At 45.6% G+C, this 19,992-nt stretch overlaps 1 protein-coding gene across 2 annotated transcripts in view; it reads right to left on the minus strand.

The window, feature by feature from the left end:
* AGBL1 (ATP/GTP binding protein like 1) overlaps positions 1-19,992 on the minus strand; it is a 391,687-nt gene that overhangs the window by 353,891 nt on the left and 17,804 nt on the right. The window contains exons 3-5 of one of the 2 annotated variants that reach the window (XM_026648344.2): positions 3,956-4,019; positions 1,663-1,809; positions 515-646 (exon numbers count right to left, since the gene is read on the minus strand). In XM_026648344.2, coding sequence (XP_026504129.1) covers positions 515-646; positions 1,663-1,809; positions 3,956-4,019 — 343 coding nt within the window. The other variant, XM_026648345.2, reaches the window with a different exon arrangement.

Below are 19,992 nucleotides of genomic sequence, written 5' to 3' on the forward strand. Positions count from 1 at the left end.
GGGTTCAGTCTGTCACAGACTTCCTGTGTGACCTTGGATAACTCATTTGTCTCTGTGTGCCTCAGTTACCACTCTGTACAATGGGGATAATAGCACTTCCCTAACTCACAGGGGGGTTGTGAGCATAAATGCATTAATGATTCTGAGGAGGATCGTATTAGGGGCCATGTGAGTACCTAAGACATCTAGAATAGACTGAAGGGAAGGATCCTGCATCGTTTGGACTGAATGTTGGGTTTTTTTACATGGCTGTTTTCTATCTTCTATAGTCTTTGGATGAGTAGGTTCACTGAATCTTACAGTGAAAGATCCCTCTGAGAGTTACCCTTCTATGAGAGCATACCTAGAGCTATGCTAGCTGTTGCATATGCTCCTATCTGTTATCAAACATAGATGCCAATAGGCTGCTTATAGATGCACGTCTCTGTAGCAGAGGGACCATTAGCTTGCATTGTAGCAACTGCAGAAGGAGTTCCGACTCTCACTGGCATGAGAAATGGAAAGGAGCACTTACCACTAGAGGCGTAAACCCGCAGGACCCAGAGACAGTGGATGAGATTCAGGTGGTGAGTCAGATTTTTCCTTGCCATGCTCAGTGTCACATCAATTGCCTCCAGTTTCTGCACTTTCAACCCAAACTTCCTGTCTGTGAAAGCAAACAGGAAGGAAAGGATGGTAAATAAAGAGTGGCTTTCACAGTGACACAGAAATGCTGCATGCTGTGGTTTAATCACGCCACGTCCTTCAACAGGAGTTTTATAGGAAGATCTCAAAGCATTTACAAACAGCATTTATTACTAAGGCCTCACAATACCCGTGTGAGGGAAATCAGTATTCTCCCCCTCACTTTTACACATAGGTAAGATGAGGCCCAGAGGAGTCTGGTGACTTGCCCGGTGTCACATTTTTCATATGCAAAGAACAACCATGTAATTTCAGTTTCAATGACCTATTTTAAGTTAAGGGGAACAAGACAGAACTAAAGTAAAGTCTCCACAAGAAAGAGCTATGTGGGTGCATCTCTTCTATAAAATGCTGCATCAAAGCTCTGTCTCACAAAATGGCAGCTGTTTTTGCAGATGGCCAATTGCCAGAAACATAGAGGTGCAGTACCTAGAAAACAAAATCATAAAAATGGTAGAGCTTCCCAGATAACTCTTCCACTGAACGTTGGGTGTGAAGAACAAAGCTCGGGCATCCTAGCTGTGCTGAACAACAATTTCTCTGAGGATAGAGACACAGCAACAAGTGAAACATGTTTTTGAATGTGTTATTGGGATACACAAACCAAGTCACAAGAGAAGTAGCCTTGGTAAGTGACCATGTTTTGTATGGGAATCACTTACTGCCCCGCTGGGCTTTATCAGTGACACAAAATGCTGTTCAGGAGCTCAGAATGAACTCCATTATAGAATCTCTCTGACCTGGATCTCCATCAGCTGTGCTTATATTCTTAGTACAAACTTCTAGCCACTAGAGGGGGAAACCATTATGAGGTCTTACAATACTCTGCCCCACTCCCGAATCACCAAGCCAGCATTCAGTGCAAAGTGTCCTGACTTGTTAAAACACTGGTAGATTCCAGTACTGACCTTTACTGTGACCTTTGGAGCCTTCTGCTCCTCCCTCCCCATCCTTTAAGTAATAATGGCACAGCAATACCTCTTTGGCCTACTTTAGCCAGCAGGCGAAGCAGAGGTAAAAGGATGCTGTAGTCTGGCTGGGCTGTTTGTGCAGCATTCATCAGAGCCTGCAACAAAGCTTCACTCCCCCCTTTGCTGATCATGTAGTGAATTCGTCGGTCTGTTCCTAAGGGCAGAAAATTTAAAAGGAGGGATAGTCAGTAACTTTCCTGTCGCAGAGCTTTAAACATAGCAATAAGTGAACATTATATGATTCAGAGGATGCTTATCAGACCTAAAGAAGCCCGCTACATGACCCTTCTCTGGTGTTTTCTTGCTCAGACCATTATAAATAAAAGGGAATTTGCAAAATGTACATCTGGACTTGGATTTCAAACACCCCCCAGCATTTGAAGCTGTGGTTCAGGCCCATCTCTGCTCTATATCAAAACCATGCGTGATGCTGCTTCTTGCTCCACCTGCTATTATCTATATAAGCCACCACCTGCTGAAGCTTTCAGTGTGCATTGAAATGGGCTGGAGAAGAATCAGCAGAAACACTGACAGATTTCAAAGGAGTGCACTGCTCCGTGATCTTTCCCTAGATATTGTAAGTTAAATAAGTGAAGGGAAAGAGTTTTAACAGTGCCTAGGATAGGGGAATGAATCCTAGGAAAGCTTTGGTGTCAGCCTCCAAACAAATAAGGTCTCCAGAGAAACCAAATGCTAACCCTCTGGGTCCTACTGTGTCAACAGCTCATAATCCAGAGGCATCTTTGGCCAGCTGTGAAGTTTTCTACTGGAAACCCAGGCTGGGAGTATTGTGGAAGCAGTACATTCAGTCCCCGGGGGGCTCATATCATCCACACTGAATCCATCTAGCCGATTGAAGAATGATATAGACTCCAACAGAGAGTCACAGCTGCGGTTATGATGTCTCTGATGGAGTTGGGGGGAGGGGGAGAATGTAAAGTAGGAGCATATGAGGCTTGCACTAGGGATGTAAAAACTACACACACACAGAGCCCTGCATTTTGGCAACTAGAGTTAGTTGGAAAAATTTCAACTAAAGGAAATTTTGATGAAAAATTAAGGTTAAATGCTCTGCTGGCAACTTATTTTCCCTTCACGTGGCCCGGACACCCTGAAGAATCATCTTCACTGTGAACATGCAGATAGAGGAGACTTTGAAAATAATGTTGTCTCTATGTGTGGGGGTTTTGGATTTCTACATCCATGCAGGAGATTTCATACCACTGAAGTGAAGCTGAGGAGAAGCTGTTCATTTCCCTGACAGTTCCAAGTACTTTTTCTTTCTGAGGGGAAATCCACTACAGCAGTGTTTCCCAAACTTGGGACGCCATTTGTGTAGGGAAAGCCCCTGGCGGGCTGGGCCGGTTTGTTTACCTGCTGCGTCCGCAGGTCCAGCCAATCGCGTCTTCCACTGGCCGTGGTTCGCTGCTCCAGGCCAATGGGAGCTGCTGGCAGCGGCGGCCAATACATCCCTTGGCCCACGCAGCTTCCAGCAGCTCCCATTGGCCTGGAGCAGCGAACCACGGCCAGTGGGAGACGCGATCGGCTGGACCTGCGGACGCGGCAGGTAAACAAACCGGCCCGGCCCACCAGGGGCTTTCCCTACACAAACAGCGTCCCAAGTTTGGGAAACACTGCACTACAGAATCAAATTGCTGCAACCCAGGAGGCTGTCTCCTGCTCATAGCTCATGGTTCTCTCTTTCCAATGGGGCAGGTGACTGAATGTTTCCAGCGTTCAGCTCCCTGAGAAGGTTGAAACATCTTGAGAAGCAGTTAAATTAATGGCCACCTTTGAAAATCATGGGAACATTTTTTTCCCCTCTTTCACCATGTGATAAAATTATATAGTAGGTGGGAGGGGTTGAGCAAGGAAACCACCCTCCCCCATCTTCCATATAAATAGGAGGAAAAGCTGAAGGGCTATTCACACAAACTAGGCAGAACTGATCTAGCAAACACCTGACAGAGATATGTTTATGTATGCTCTGTGTCCTGTTTTAGTCCCACACATCTTCACTCTACAAGACAGGAAGGATGGTTCAGTGGCGGGGGTGTTAACTGGGACTTAGGAGACCCAGATTCAATTCCCAACTCCACCCAGATTTCCTGTATGACAAGGCAAGTCACTTAGTCTCTTTGTCTCAGTTCCCCATCTGTAAAATGGGGATAATAGCACTGCCATGTCTCATGGGGTGTTGGGATTGTAAAGACATTTCAAATGTTGTGAGGTTCTCAGATTCTAAAACCAAGAGGACCATATAAGTACCTAAAATGAGACATTAAGGCATCAGTACTTACCAATAGACAGCAGGTCTGTGAGAATGCTGAGAATGTTGAGGATCACATCCTTGTCACGGGAGCTCTGCAAGAGGAACACAAATGCCCATCTTGATGGATGAACTCAATATAGTAAGGCAAGCAGTCTACTTTCCAAGACATTCAATGCTATGCAGGGCTAGATTAGAGAGCAGAGGTCTCTGGGGACCAGAGGCATTGCTGTCCCACTTGGATAGTGGGTCCTCCTAGACCCATATGGCAATGCGTGTCGGTGGCCCCAGGCTAATAATGGATTTTAATGGCCACCTGGTGTCATATTAATCATACCACATAAAAAGTGGTGTTTAAGACATGGAGGGTAGCAATGAGAAAGAAGAAACCATCGAGAAATCTCTTCATTTGAGCCAGCCTGACTGACTACTTTACATATTTCCTTACTGCTTTAATTGTATTCTGTTTATACACCCTTCCACTGCATTGCCTGGGCTGACATCATCCCCAACACACAACTTAATTTAGCACAAACATTGAACCAGAGTCTGCAGTGGATTAACAGCAGCTTTGACAAAGGGGAAAAAATGCAGGAAGAGGTGAAATATGGAAGAACTTCAATCGCTGTCTAACGCCTTGTATCCAAGTGTTTGGAGATTAGCCACCCCCAGAGATTCCATCATTTGCTGATGATGGAGTTGAGGTTGTATGTTGTTTTTCTAAACTTCATTTCTTCTTGTCAGCTTGGTCTGGCCAGCTCTTCCTTTTTCAGTCCACACCTACAATTCTGAAAGTGGCAAAGGAGATGTACAACACAAACACAAAATAGGCGTTTTGGGTACTCTGCAGCAAGGGCACCTCTTACAATCACTCGGTGTCCCAATCTCATCTCTTTTAAATGTTGCTTTGTACCCTATAATGGAATTCCAAAGCCTGGCAACCACAGCAACAGAGCAGACAGGAATTTTCACAAGACGAGAGATTCTCTAGGCATATTTTTAATGAAGACTAAGTTAACGTTATCTGGTGTAGATCATGCAGATTCCAAATGTATAGCGGATCCAAATCAAATCTTGTACTTAAGGGAATGGGATAAATTCAGCTGTACTTGGGGAGAGGGAAACCAGTGTTTAGGCCAGACGTGGGCAAACTACGGCCCACGGGGCGGACCGTCCTGCCCAACCCCTGAGCTCCCAGCTGGGGAGCCTAGTCACCGGTCCCTCCCCCGCTATCTCTCCTCACCCGCAGCCACATCGCCGCGGGGGCCGTGCTCTGGCCCGCCACATCTGGGCAGCATGGGGAACACAGATGGCTCTGGCCGGGTGTCACGACTGAGAGCTCCTGCTGCTGGTAAGAGGGCGGGGAGTGGGGGGTTTGGGTAAGGGAGCGTGGGGTCCTGGGGGCAGTCAGGGAGGAGGGGGTGGTTGGATGGGATGGAAGTTCTGGGGTGGTGGTCAGGGGATGGGGAACAGGGAGGATTGGGAGTGGGAGTCCCAGGGGGCTTGTCAGGGGGCAGGGATGTGGATAGGGGTCGGGAGGGCAGTCAAGGGACAGGGAGCAGAGGGGGTTGGATAAGGGGGTGGGATCCCGGGGGGCAGTTAGGGGCGGGGGGGTCCCAGAAGGGGGTGGTCAGGGGACAAGAAGCAGAGGGCAGTTGGATAGGCATTGGGAGTCCCGGTGGGGCTGTCAGGAGGTGGGGGTGTGGATAGGGGCCAGGGAAGTCAGGGGACAGGGAGCCGGGGGGTTGGCTAGGGGGCGGGGGTCCCAGGAGGGGGTGGTCAGGGGACAAGGAGCAGGGGGGGTTGGATGGGTTGAGAGTTCTGAGGGGGGCAGTCAGGGGGCAGGAAGTGGGAGGGGGTGGATAGGGGGCAGGAGCCAGGCTGTTTGGAGAGGCACAGCCTTCCCTACCCGGCCCTCCATACAGTTGTGCAACCCCGATATGGCCCTCGGGCCAAAAAGTTTGCCCACCCCTGGTTTAGGCTAATTCCTGCAATTAGTTGGTGGTATAGAGTAGTCACCCCCCTGAATCCTCCTTATGCCAATAAGATTTCACTACTGGAGAGTGAATGAGGAATGATTTAGTCGTTACAGTCTGTATTGCCACGAGGGATATGTAGGTTCAGTACTGGACCTATTATTTTTCACAGGAATGCCTAACATAATATAAAACTTACATATATGTAGCACCTATCAGCCAGGAGGAACCTCAAGTGCTTTGTGCAAGCCACAGTATATGTAAAGGAGTCACTTTTTCTCCCACCGAAATCATAATGATAGTATCTTAAAAATATACAATATCTTTCTTCCCAGTGGCTTTAAAGGGTTTTAGAAACATACCCTACTGTTACACAGTCTAGCTACAGGAGATCTCTTCAATAGCCACTAGAGAGCCAGCCACCTCTGGCAAGCTTAATATTTTACAGCTGAAACCACACAATAGTTGAAGACAGGGAGAGGAGAATCCCCTATCTCAGTGTTTCCCAAACTTGGGACGCCGCTTGTGTAAGGAAAGCCCCTGGCGGGCCAGGCCAGTTTGTTTACCTGCCGCGTCCGCAGGTTCGGCCGATCGCGGCTCCCACTGGCCGCGGTTCGCCGCTCCAGGCCAATGGGGGCTGCTGGAAGTGGCGCAGGCCGAGGGATGTACTGGCCGCTGCTTCCAGCAGTTCCCGTTGGCCTGGAGCAGCGAACTGCGGCCAGTAGGAGCCGCGATCGGCCAGACCTGCGGACGCGGCAGGTAAACAAACTGGCCCGGCCCACCAGGGGCTTTCCCTACACAAGCGTCGTCCCAAGTTTGGGAAACACTGTCCTATCTAATTGAAACTGCAGTGGGAATGCTAGGAATCCCAAGTGCAAGCCCTTGGGTGTATGCATTATGGTACAGTCTTTAATTACATGATCACATACTACTTTTTCCACAGGACCCAGGCCTCATTCAGTGCTCAGGGACTGTATCAGGGTTGTGTAGTTATTGAGGCAGTTGTTTGTAAGACCCCCTTCCTAATTTGTTGTAGAAGTTGCAGGGTGTGTAGTGAATGAGTCAGGGAAGTGCAAAAAGAGAAAGGATGATCTCATGGCTAAGACAATGGAATGCCACCTCGAAGAACTGTATTCTATCCCTGGCTCTTCCATACTGTTCTTATGTAATGTGGGGAAAGTCACTTAAACTTTTCACAGGTGGCTACTAATTGTGTGTTCTTTATATTTGGGAACACGAGAAAGCTTACTTCTGGTATTTTCTAACATCTGAGTGTTTGACTTTGCAACCTTAATAATGTTGTTTTAACACCGTTTTTTTGCATGTAATATCCTAGGCTTTTAAAAAAGCAAACTGAAAATACAGAAAATCCACCACGTGGAATGACACTGCTTTCCATATGGTTGATCAGTAGGATCGGAACATGTAGATCCACCTGATAGACCAGGGATCTCAAACTCAAATCACCATGAGGGCCACGTGAAATGACTAGTACATTGGCCTGAGGGCCACATCACTGACAGCTTTTCATATAAAGATACAACCCCCCCCTCCACTGCCCCCGGCCCCGCCCCCACTCTACCTCTTCCATGAGGCCCTGCTCCGCCTCTTCCCACCTATTCCCCATCCCAATTCCACCCCCTCCCTGCCCCATTCCAACCCCTTCCCCAAATCCCCGCCCTGGCCCCATCTCTTCTCTGCCTCCTTCCCTGAGCGCATGGCTCCCCGCTCCTCCCCCCCTCCCTCCTGGAAAGTGCTAAGCACTGCCAAACAGCGGGGGGCGGCGTGTGAGCGGAGCTTGGCAGCCGCAGGAAATAACTCGAGGGGGGCGGGGGAGGGGGCGTGGGGAGCTTGGCGGGCCGCAGCAAATAATTCCACAGGCCACATGCGGCCCACAGGCCGCGTGTTTGAGACCCCTGTGATAGACCTTGCTATTTGAGGTAAGAGTAAATGATAGCAGTAAAAACAACAAGGAGTCCAGTGGCACCTTAGAGACTAACAGATTTATTTGGGCATAAGCTTTCGTGGGTAAAAATCCCCAGATGCATGGAGCGAAAATTACAGATACAAGCATAAATATACTGGCACATGAAGAGAAGGGAGTTACCTTACAAGAGGAGAACCAGTGTTGACAAGGCCAATTCAGTCAGGGTGGACGTGGTCCACTCTCAATAACTGATGAGGAGGTGTCAATACCAAGAAAGGGAAAATTGCTTTTGTAGTGAGCCAGCCACTCCCAGTCCCTATTCAAGTCCAAATTAATGGTGTTAAGTCTGCAAATGAATTGTAGCTCTGCAGTTTCTCTTTGAAGTCTGTTTTTGAAGTTTTTTTGTTGAAGGATGGCTACTTTTAAATCTGTTATTGAATGTCCAGGGAGATTGAAGTGTTCTTCTACTGGCTTTTGTATGTTGCCATTCCTAATGTCTGATTTGTGTCCATTTATTCTTTTATGTGGTTTGGCCAATGTACATGGCAGAGGGGCATTGCTGGCACATGATGGCATATATCACATTAGTAGAAGTGCAGGTGAATGAGCCCCTGATGGTGTGACTGATATGGTTGGGTCCTCTGAACAACCCAAGGTACAAACCCCTGGGTTTGTTTTGAGGTTGGGTCCAAATTCACAGTATTGGCTCCATGAGCCACTCAGAAAAAGGTTTGCAGAATCCCAGCACAATTCTGCAAATTGTTCTTTCTAGGTGCCATATGCTTAGATCATATGCTTCTCTTGCTAATTTCTTTTTTTCACTAGGGCTCACTCATGTGAGACACTATATCCCTTCAACACTCACTGATCGTAAAAGGAAAGAAAAGAGGCCAGAACCCAACTCACAGCAGGTGCTCACGACCTTGCAGGATTGGCCCTTTTTGTCCTTTCAGGGGTGATGAACACTCACAAACTCATGGGCTCCAACTAGCGATGCCGATTCTCAGCACCTTTGAAAAAAATCAAACTGTCCTTTCTGGTTTTTTCTTGCTGTCTCTCAGTATCCCTTTATCTTGTAGGTGAATGGATTTCACATTTAAGTTTCAGCAGTGAAGTCTTCATTGATTAATGCTCCTATTACACTGGGTTGTTTATTTTAGCTGATTGGATTGCGGGTTTCCTAAGCCATTAACACAAATAGTGATGACACAAGGTATCTTCTGAGTTGCTGTGTGCTTTATCGAGGGACTCAAATGGACAAGGAACGCGAGGGGCATGAGGGAGCGAACTTAAAAATGTTAAAATTTGAGCCAGCAGAAACTGCCACACATTCTCTGAACATTTATCCTGAATATTTAAACACATTTACTCGGACTGTGTCTATGATCCTTGCATTTGCTTGACATCAATGCTCTAGTGATGGAGTTTGCTGGCAGGTGTGTTTGTGTAACCAATGGATGACAAACTGGTCCCAACAAAGTCACCTATTGACCTGAGCTGTTAGCCAAAAATTCAGAATCTTAAAGGTCGTTGCAATTAGGAGGAGAAATTGCTGGGAGTCAGGTGTTTCTTTGATTCAGTTTTGCTTATTTACAAAGAATGTCCTGTTTCCTGGAACGCAGGAGGAATCAAACAGCAGAAGACAGTGACCTTGCTCACAGGTCCAAGACTCCTTCAGCTGGCACCCCAACCCAAAGCCACCCGCCTCTAAGCTTCTCTCAGGGCCATACAGTGCACTTCCAGGCTACGTCTCCTTGACTAGGTCGCTCTCTCTACTCCTTCAGTCACATACACACAGACCAAAACAGTTCCACCAATCCAAGTCCTAGACCCTGCATTTGGAACCATTTGGGCAACAGGATTCAGCGTCTAGTCAAGCTTTTTCATGTGCCTGTGTTTTGGGTGCAACTGTTATCCTTTCAGCCACTTTACATTTATCCTGAATGTAAGGCGGCAGCCAACCAGCCCCATAACAACAGTGGTTAACCAAATCCAAAACCACAGCTGGGTGCCAGGATTGCAACCAGTGAGTATTGGAGAATATTTGTGAAAAGCAAATTTTGAATTCATAATCATGAGTATTCATGTAAGAAACTGATGTCAAAAAGTTATGTTTATGCAATAAGAAAACAAACTGTCATGTGATTTCTGTGGCCAATGGAGGCCGCAAAAATTTTGTATATTTAGGCTGAGGTTTTCAAAGCTGTCAAAGGCTTTTAATTCCCATTAAAATAAATTAAGTTTAATTAATTAGTACTTGCCACAAGCTGTTTGCGAATGAAGTACCAACGAAGAATTCATTCAAAGAAAAATACTTAGCAAATAATTTTAAATAACAAATACAGTTGAGAAAAACACAATCTGTGCCAAGACCATAAAAGATACATAGAATAAATTATTCAGTGCTAATTACTTGCCCAGTTCTGGCTAAAATAAAAAAAAAATTTAAAGCAATATTTGATGGCACAGGAAAGATTCAGATACAGAAAAAGGATAAAAGGACAATTCTTCTTGTTAAATTTTTCCCATTCCTCCTGCAGCATTTATAGATATCCGCTATAACATATACAAAAAATAACCCTCTCCATGGAGGGTTTTACTGACAGAATTTTGGGTTTAAGCCAAATTGTCACCCACTGACAACAGTATCTAGCTGTGCTTCATGACATGCAGTTGTATGAGGACTAAACTTAAAAAATACAAAACATGTATAATCCAAACTACCCAGCACTACTCTTATGTTTGCCCAGAGTTCCTCATCTTGGTTTCTGTTCAGCACAGCCCCATCTGTCCCTCTGAACTGCAAGTAGAACACAGTTAAACTCAGCTGTGCTTAATCAGCTCCCAGTTGGTAGTGTCCCCCCCCCCCAAATCAGTTTGGGAATCAACCTATGAAACCCTCTGGTTGGCAGAGGTACGCCACTTAGCCAGGATTCAGCAGGGCATCAAAAATACCCCATTGTACAGCCATTGATATAGGAACAATGATAAATGATCAGCTAGTGACATCAGCTTCATAGGGCAAATCCAAGTACTTATTGCAAAGATTGTTCTGATGCAGATGGACAGTTCCAATTTTTTGCTCATCTGGTAATAACTTAGAAGAATCTTAGAATCATAGGACTGGAAGGGACCTCAAGCGGTCATCTAGTCCAGTCCCCTGAACTCATGGCAGGACTAAGTATTATCTAGACCAGGAATCGGCAACCTTTGGCACGCGGCCCATCAGGGAAAGCCACTGGTAGGCCGAGCCGGTTTGTTTACCTGCAGCGTCCGCAGGTTCCGCTGATCGCAGCTCCCACTGGCCGCAGTTCGCCGTTCCAGGCCAATGGAGGCTGTGGGAAGAGGTCCCTGATCTAGACCATCCCTGACAGGTGTTTGTCTAACCTGCTCTTAAAAATCTCCAATGATGGAAATTCCACAACCTCACTAGGCAATTTATTCTATTACTTAACCACCCTGACAGTTAGGAAGTTTTTCCTAACGTCCAATCTAAACTATGCTTGCTACAATTTAAGCCCATTGCTCTCCTCAGAGGTTAAAGAGAACAATTTTTCTCCCTCTTCCTTGTAACAACCTTTTATGTACTTGAAAACTGTTATCATGTCCCCTCTCAGTCTTCTCTTCTCCAGATTGAATAAACCCAATTTTTTCCAATCTTCCCTCATAGGTCATGTTTTCTAGACCTTTAATCATTTTTGTTGCTCTTCTCTGGACTTTCTCCATTTGTCCACATCTTTCCTGAAATGTGGCACCCATAATTGGACATAATACTTCAGTTGAGGCCTAATCAGCGTGGAGTAAAGCAGAAGAATTACTTCTCCTATCTTTCATACAACACTCCTGCTAATACATCCCAGTATGATGTTCGCTTTTTTTTTGCAACAGTGTTACACTGTTGACATATTTAGCTTGTGATCCACTATAATCCCTATATCTCGTTCTGCAGTACTCCTTCCTAGGCAGTCATTTCTCATTTTGTATGTGTGCAACTGATTGTTCCTTCCTAAGTGGAGTACTTTGCATTTATCCTTATTGAATTTCATCCTATTTACTTCAGACCATTTCTCCAGTTTGTCCAGATCATTTTGAATTTTAATCCTATCTTCCAAAGCACTTGCAACCCCTCCCAGCTTGGTATCTGCAAACTTATAAATGTACTCTCTATGCCATTGTCTAAATCACTGATGAACAGAACTGGATGCAGAACTGATCTCTGTGGGATCCCATTCAATATGCCCTTCCTGCATGACTGTGAACCACTGATAACTACACTCTGGGAATGGGTTTCCAACCAGTTATGCACCCACTTTATAGCAGCTCCAGCTAGATTGTATTTCCCTAGTTTGTTTATGAGAAGGTCATGCGAGACAATATCAAAAGTCTTACTAAAGTCAAGATAGACCACATCTGCCACTTCCCCCAATCCACAAGGCTTCTTACCCTGTCAAAGAAAGTTGGTCTGACATGATTTGTTCTTGACTAATCTATGCTGTTACTGATCACTTTAGTATCTTCTAGGTGTTCACAAACTGATTGCTTAATTAGTTGCTCCATTATCTTTCCAGGTTCTGAAGTTATGATGACTGGTCTGTAATTCCCCAGGTTGTCCTTATTTCCCTTTCTATAAATTAGCACAATATTTGCTCTTTTCCAGTCCTTTGGAATCTTTTCTGACTTTGATGACTTTTCAAAGATAATGGCTCAGATATCTCCTCAGTCAGCTTCTTGATTATTCTAGGATGTATTTCATCAGGCCCTGATGACTTGGAGACATCTACCTTGTCTGCATAATTTTTAACTTGGTCTTTCTCTATTTTAGCCTCTGATCGTACCTCATTTTCACTGGCATTCACTATGTTAGAGGTCTAATTGCTACTAACCTTTCATGTCCCCATGTTATTATTATATATGGAGATATACCTATTTCATAGAACTGGAAGGGACCTTGAAAGGTCATTGAGTCCAGTCCCCTGCCTTCACTAGCAAGACCAAGTACTGTCCCTGACAGGTTTTTTTGTTTGTTTGTTTGTTCTGTTCCACGGATTGTGCAAGAGCAAGGTGTGTGTTACTCAGGGGAGACTGTAAGGTTATGGTCTAGCTTTTGGGGAGGGAATACTAACCACAGCATCAGGCTATCTCCTATTCTTTCAGAAAAGTGTTATGGGACTTTCAACATCCCATTTGAGTAGCCACCAGAGATGGGGTGGTAATCCACCCACCTGATGGACCGGAGCAAACCAGGCATCCCCCCTTGTAGTGCTGAAACAGATTTTGCACAAACACATCCCTCATGCACCTCTAGAACCCCCACCACATTTGTCCAGAGGCAAGTGTTTCACCAAATGAGCCACTCTAACACCTGAGAACTTTTGCTGTGAGCATGTAAGCATCATAGCTGGAGGAGATGCCCAGAAAGAAATCAAACAGCATTCATTTATTTAGTGCTATATTTACCAATACATATTTTATTTGGAAAAAGAAACACAACGCTGTTATGTCACCCACAGTAATAATAAATGAACAATTAAAGAAATCACTCTCACAGGATTGTGAGTGCCTGGATTAAATTAATCATTGAATGTAATCCCCAAGTTGTTTGACTACTTAAAAAAACATCAGAGCTGTGTACCTTTAAGGGAAAGCCTTTGTTGTGTTGTGTTAAACTACCAGTCCCCATGAAAAACTCTGGTAGAGACTGCGGAGTTGGACATTTTCCATCAAACTTTCAGAAATGGTCTCTTGTTTGTTTGGTTGGGGTTTTTTGGGTAGTGGTGAGGGAAATGATTTCCCCCCACCCAAGATAATTTCATTCTTGTTTTTCCACCCACAATGAATCTTCAGATAACTAGCAATAGTCAGAAGTCTAACTACCTGGGTAATGAGACTTGTATCTGCAAATCAGGTAGTTAGAAGTGTTACTACCAACTACACTGACAGCTTATTGTGGGCAAAAACATGCAGGTGCAAAATTGCACGCACAAAAAATAAAGGATGAGAGAGAGCCCGTCTGAAAAAAATCAGACTCACTGTATAAGCGTTCCCCTAGGTATTCATTTAGCTGGTGATTGAAAGTATGCCAGGGCAGCATTGCTCTATGGATAAGGCACGGAACTGGGACATTTACCTATCTTGTGTATTTAGAATAGAACCTCTTCAAGGCAGGTGCTGCCTTTTACTATGAGGGTATGTCTACACTTGGAGCGAGGGATGTGAACCCCAGTTCACATAGACATATGGGCAGTAGCTCTCCTGGAACTAGTGTGTTAAAAATACTAATGTAGCCGCAGTAGCATGGGCAGCAGTGGCATGGGCTAGCCGTGCCATGTACAAACCCGCCTGAACCCCACTGGTGTATACTTAATCTGGCTAGCCCATGCCACCACTCCCTGTGCTACCCTGGCTATACCACTATTTTTAATGTGCTAGCTTGAGGGGAGCTAGCACAAGTATGTCTAATGCCAACTGGGAATCACAGCCCCCCAACCCTTAGTGTAGACATAGCCTGTGGTTGTACAGCACCTACCACAATGAGGCCCCAAGCTCTGTGCGGGCCTCTAGGCAGTACCGGAATACAAATAATGATTGTAGTTATCCTAGTATAGGAGTAGAGAGCTGAGGTTTTTAGGGGGTATTCTTCCCACCCCCCACAAAAAAGCATAAGTATTGCAATTCATAAATAAAGGAGTTTGCAACAGACGCTTGTTCATCTCACTTAATTAAAATGGACACATTTAATCATGGTACAAAACTACACATTAAAGTGATGTTCAACAGCTATTATTTTATTATTTTTAACTCGCATTAAAAAAGTTGGCAGTTAACCAGAGACACCCCCTCTCCGCAAAAGTCCTGTCTCCATCCCGTGCTAGGGAAGTCACTGGGAGATATTGGGAAAAGGCGGTGTGAGAGTGTTCAGATGCAGCAGCTGTGTACAACTGCTCACAAGTGGCACTGGGCGTTTGCCAACTGAATGGCTTCATCCTATAGCCAATTATGCTGTGTTTTGTAGTATCTGTGAAACCAAGTGAAGTGTCTCTTTCCCAATCCCCTTCCAACACGTGAACTTAGTTGTCTTAAGTGGAGCTAAACTCCAAGTTTATTAAAAAAAAAAAACCACCACACACAACAACAACAGAGATGGTAAAATACCTGGAGAGTTTCCTGTCTGTGTTATTTCATCCTAGACAGCTAGCTAGCCATGATTTCACATTGATAGGACATTTCAATGGGGACATCTCAGTATTATGCCATATTTAGAACTGGTCAGAAATGTCAATTATTTATCATTGCAAATTTCAAACTATTTTTAAAGAGATTTCTTCCAAAAATGTTCAAGTTTTTTTTTGATGAAAACCAAATCCAAAATCCCAGTAATTGACAGGTTTTCAATTTGTCACTGAAGAATCAGAAAAATTAAAAGAAAACAAAAAGTCAAAAAGCCATTTTTGTTTAAAAAATGTCTCCAAGACAATTATATCCCTGCTGGAGATCTGTTGTCCATGATATTAAATACACAGGGGTTTGGATTTACAACTTCTGAATTCATGACAAAATGTCACTGAGGAAAAATGATGCTCCAGTTCTCTGAAATGTTGCCAGGTATCCTTGAGAGCAGGATGTATGGTGGGATAATGTGATACCAACCTTAACTACGTCATCACTGCAACCAGGCTCTGCTATATTACTGCAATTCCCAGCCTTCGAATAGTGCAGAGAAGACCAACAGCGCTCCCACTCTTCTCCCACCGTGGTGCCCTTCATACAAACACTTGACTTCTTTGACCCTTTTATAGGTTTGAGAATCTTGAAAGCATCTTCAGCAAGGTTTGTGGTCATGAAGTCTCAAGCAAGAAGAGGGAAACGGGATGGGAAGCTTACATGATGAATTTTGAAGAGGGTGCTGCAGAACTGCAGCTTTCTCAGCTCAAGACTGAGGAATGAACTACCACAGGAACAAAGGGCCATCACGAATCTCACCATCTTGCACTCTAAGTGCAAGGGGCATTTCTTTGATCTTGCCCTCTCCAACAGAAGCATACAGCAACATATGTGCGTGCTTGTGCATGTGTAGATAATGTCACGCACTGGCTCATTAGTTTGAGTACCAACCTCAGGGTAGACACCCCAAACTGATGGTATGTTCTATAATTAGAGTTCACCAAGCCAGTAACAAATGTGAACTCCTGGATCACTGTAATAGTCTCACCATGGAGTAACAGACCCCTTAGACTCTCCAGTCTAGCTTGCCACCCACGGAAGTTCGACTTAGTGATACATGGTCACTTATACCAAAAACCACAAAAAATTCAGGTTGCTTCCAGTCCCAAGAGACCATTCACTTACCCCAGATCAACTGGGGGAGGTACCCTAGAAGATCTTACACCAAAGACAACACCTGTAGCCAATCCTGTAATAAACTAAATGGGTATTAACTAAGAAAAGTCAGTAAGAGTTATTTACAGGTTAAAGCAAGCAAACGTATACACACAAATAAGTTACCATCTATGATTCCTAAAGAAGATGTGGTAATCTGTCAATTCAAGAGGTCTTTCAGGACAGACCCAGGGATAACCACCTCAGTTTAGAGTCTCTGGCCCTGCGAGAGTTCAAACAGCAAAGAGATGACAAATTTTCCTGGGTCTTTGTTGTTATTTTCTTCATTTAGCCTCCTAGTCCATACGAAGGGTTTCACTGCAAGTAGCATTTCCAAGGCGTAAGAGGGCCATTCGCCAATACTTTGTATTGCGATGTTCCTTGCGGGTATTGCGATGGCCATTCTGATATTGATAGTTCTTCTGGACAGACGGGAGGAAACCCTCTTCCCATCTGAGTTCACAAGTTTAGAGCAAACATTTTCAAACCGATAAAGCAAAACTTACATATTTCCTTATAGGATGGAATACAGACATTACAAATAAGATTAATGCGTGCAGCAACTTAAAAACATTCTATAGAGTTGAAACACAAAATGCATTCTTATAAGACTAATACCTATTCTGAGTAACACTAACACATAAGTGGACTAGTTTGGTCTCTATCTATAAGTTAGTCAGTTTATAGCTAATGCCTGCAGCCTTGACAAGAGCAGGCATCTGGCCTGCCAGCATCACAGATAATTACAAAACAAAACATTCTGCTGCACAAGCTTTCCCCCCAGGGTGAGGACGAGAGAACAAACATTTGACATGCTGCTTGAGCACTTTCCAGTAGTGCATTAGATACTAAGGTGATAAGCATGGGATAAGAATGTATACAGAATAGAATCAAATATGCCCATTGCCCCTTTCCTCCTGGTTCTTGTGCTCCTTAGAAGCAGGGCCAGACAAATCGGAGGAGAAGCAGACCAGAAAATTCAAAGGGAAAGTGGAAGAGAAAGGCCCTTGTGATAGGGTGTCCCACCACGCAGGACTGGAAGGGGTTCAGGTGACCAGGTAGGCCTATTAACGGCCCAAGCTGCACCTGGATGAGAAGCCAGGGAGGGCTGGGACCTAACGGTTGATGGCACCCAGCTGACGAGGAAGAGGCAGGGCCTATAAAACCAGGAAGCTGGCAATAGACGGGGCAGCAGTCACTTGCTGGGAGGAGGGTTTGGAGCTGGTTTACCCATAGAAAGGGAGGGAACCAGAAATTGTAGGAATCAGCCCAGGGAAGGAGCAGTGAGGGCTGAGACAGTAAAGCCCAGAATTGCTGGTTGAGAGTCCTGGCCTGGAACCCGGAATAGTGGGCAGCCCTGGGTTCCCCTACTGAACTTGCAGTGCTGAAGAAGACTGAGACTGTGCAGGAGGACTTTGGGTAAACCCCCCAGAAGGGAACCACATAGTGACCCGGCCAAAGGGCTGAGTCACCAGAGGAGACTTTGGTTCCTGAGCAAGAGGGGCTTCAGGGCGAGATGACAGAAGAGACATGATTGGGAGGGGGGCATGCGCAGCTAATCCCCAAGACAGCCAGGAGAAGGCACCACCAGCAGTGAGTGAACCTGGTGACAGGCCTATTTAAAGATGCTAAGGGGAGGCCCTGGCTGCTTGAATACAGCCTACTAAGTGACATCTTTAAACCTCCAAGAAAGGTGGCCACAGCTGTGGAGAATCACATAGTCCTCAAATTGTACATTGTGTACCTAAGGGGGGCTTCCTCGAACGGGAAAAGTGTCTGACAAGTTCTTGCTCCAGTTGCCAAATCTTGGAACTAACACCCTCTCACTTCCGAACGCTTCTCTTAGACACCACTTAAACCAGTATTTTGCTTAGGTATGCCCCACCAATCTCCATTCCCACTAGAGCTAACTACCAAGCCAGGGGCTATTAATCATCCCAAAAGAGGCAGCTGTAGAATTTATACCATGTATATAGCATATGGTGGTGAAAAGGTCTCATCTCTGTGTCCAGCTGAAACACGGTGTGTTTGGTTCACAACATCCAGGAAACTTAAGCTCTGGTTTCCTCTCAATTGTTTGCCACTGAATGTGATAACTTGCAAGAGTCTCCCCAAAACACACCAGATCACCACTGAATATGGTGACTAGACTCCATTCAAGATCAATGGGGGGTGGGCTGTCCAGAGAATTGGACAGAAGCCATTACATCAAAGTGATTTTCTCTGTGGCATCTGCTAGTGCAGGGGTCGGCAACGTTTGGCACGCGGCTCGCCAGGGTAAGCACCCTGGCGGGCCGGGCCAGTTTATTTATCTGCTGACGCGGCAGGTTCGGCCGATCGCGGCCTCCACTTGCCGCAGTTCGCCGTCCCGGGCCAATGGGGGCGGCGGGAAGCAGCGCGGGCGAGGGATGTGCTGGCTGCGGCTTCCCGCCACCCCCATTGGCCCGGGATGGCGAACCGCGGCCAGTGGGGGCCGCGATCAGCCGAACCTGCCGCGTCAGCAGGTAAATAAACTGGCCCGGCCCACCAGGGTGCTTACCCTGGCGAGCCACGTGCCAAACGTTGCCGACCCCTGTGCTAGTGCTTTACTTCTGCTCATTGGAAGTAATGACTACAGCACACTGTAAGATAGAACTGATCCAAACCCAGCTGCAAAGTCCAAACCCAGATCTGAATATCCTCAAAATCTGGGGGTGTTCAGATGTAGCATTTTAGCCTGGACTCATCTCTAACCAAAATTACTTTTACAAAAGCGAACAATATGGGACTGGTGGAAATCACGTGTCTAGAAATATGCTATGTGCCCAAAGAACCTTACAGTATAAAATACAATTGATTGCACTAATATATCACCTTTCACCTGAAAATCACAAAGCCCTTCACACACAGTAGCCTCACAACATCATGAAGTAGGTCACTTTGAGACATTACCCCCATTTTACAGATGGGGAAAGGAAGGTGAAGCAAAAGCCCCACAGTGAATTAGTGGCAAAGCCAGGAAGAGGGCCCAGATATCAATGGCAATAAGATCTGGTGAAAGACATTTGTATGGTGAAGGAATTACTAACTTAATCAAACACATGCATCTGTTTCACTAGCAGGATTATGGATCACTGCATTTTCCTATTGCTCTTTAAGTACTACTAAAACACAAAGTGTTTATTGTGTTTGAGCAAGGACTTCCTCCCTTTGGACCCATCTTCTCCTCCCACCTAGCTAGGAAGTCATGGAGAAGAACGTCATATCCTAAAAGAATCCATGTGACAGTGCCCTGTGAAGCGAGCAAAGAAGTATCATTCATTTATTAGTAGTATGATTCATTATGGGTCTGATTCTGCCACCCTCACTCATGTTGAGTAGAACCTTATCCTCCAAGAGGCTCAGTGGCTTCAGTGGAACTCCTCGGAAAGTAAAAGCACCACTCAGCATGAGTAAGGATAGTAGAATCCGGCCCTTGTTTACGGAGAATGACATTCATCCCTGCATACAAGTACTATCCACCACTGAATCCAGGGCCGGCTCCAGCATTTCTGCCACACCAAGCAAAAAAAAAAAAAAAAGCCATGATCGCGATCAGCGGCGGCAATTGGAAAAAAAAAAAAGCCGCGATCGGCAGCGGCAGTTTAGCGGCAGGTCCTTCGCTCCTAGAGGGAGTGAGGGACCTGCCGCCCCCGAATTGCCGCAGGTGCCGCCCCTCTCCTTTGGCCGCCCCAAGCACCTGCTTGTTAAGCTGGTGCCTGGAGCCGGGCCTGACTGAATCCATCAACATAGGATGTAAGTGGTGCACAG

The sequence above is a fragment of the Terrapene carolina genome, unplaced genomic scaffold (genome assembly GCF_002925995.2).
Source record: "Terrapene carolina triunguis isolate 2854851 unplaced genomic scaffold, T_m_triunguis-2.0 Scaffold67, whole genome shotgun sequence".
Taxonomy (NCBI): domain Eukaryota; kingdom Metazoa; phylum Chordata; order Testudines; family Emydidae; genus Terrapene; species Terrapene triunguis.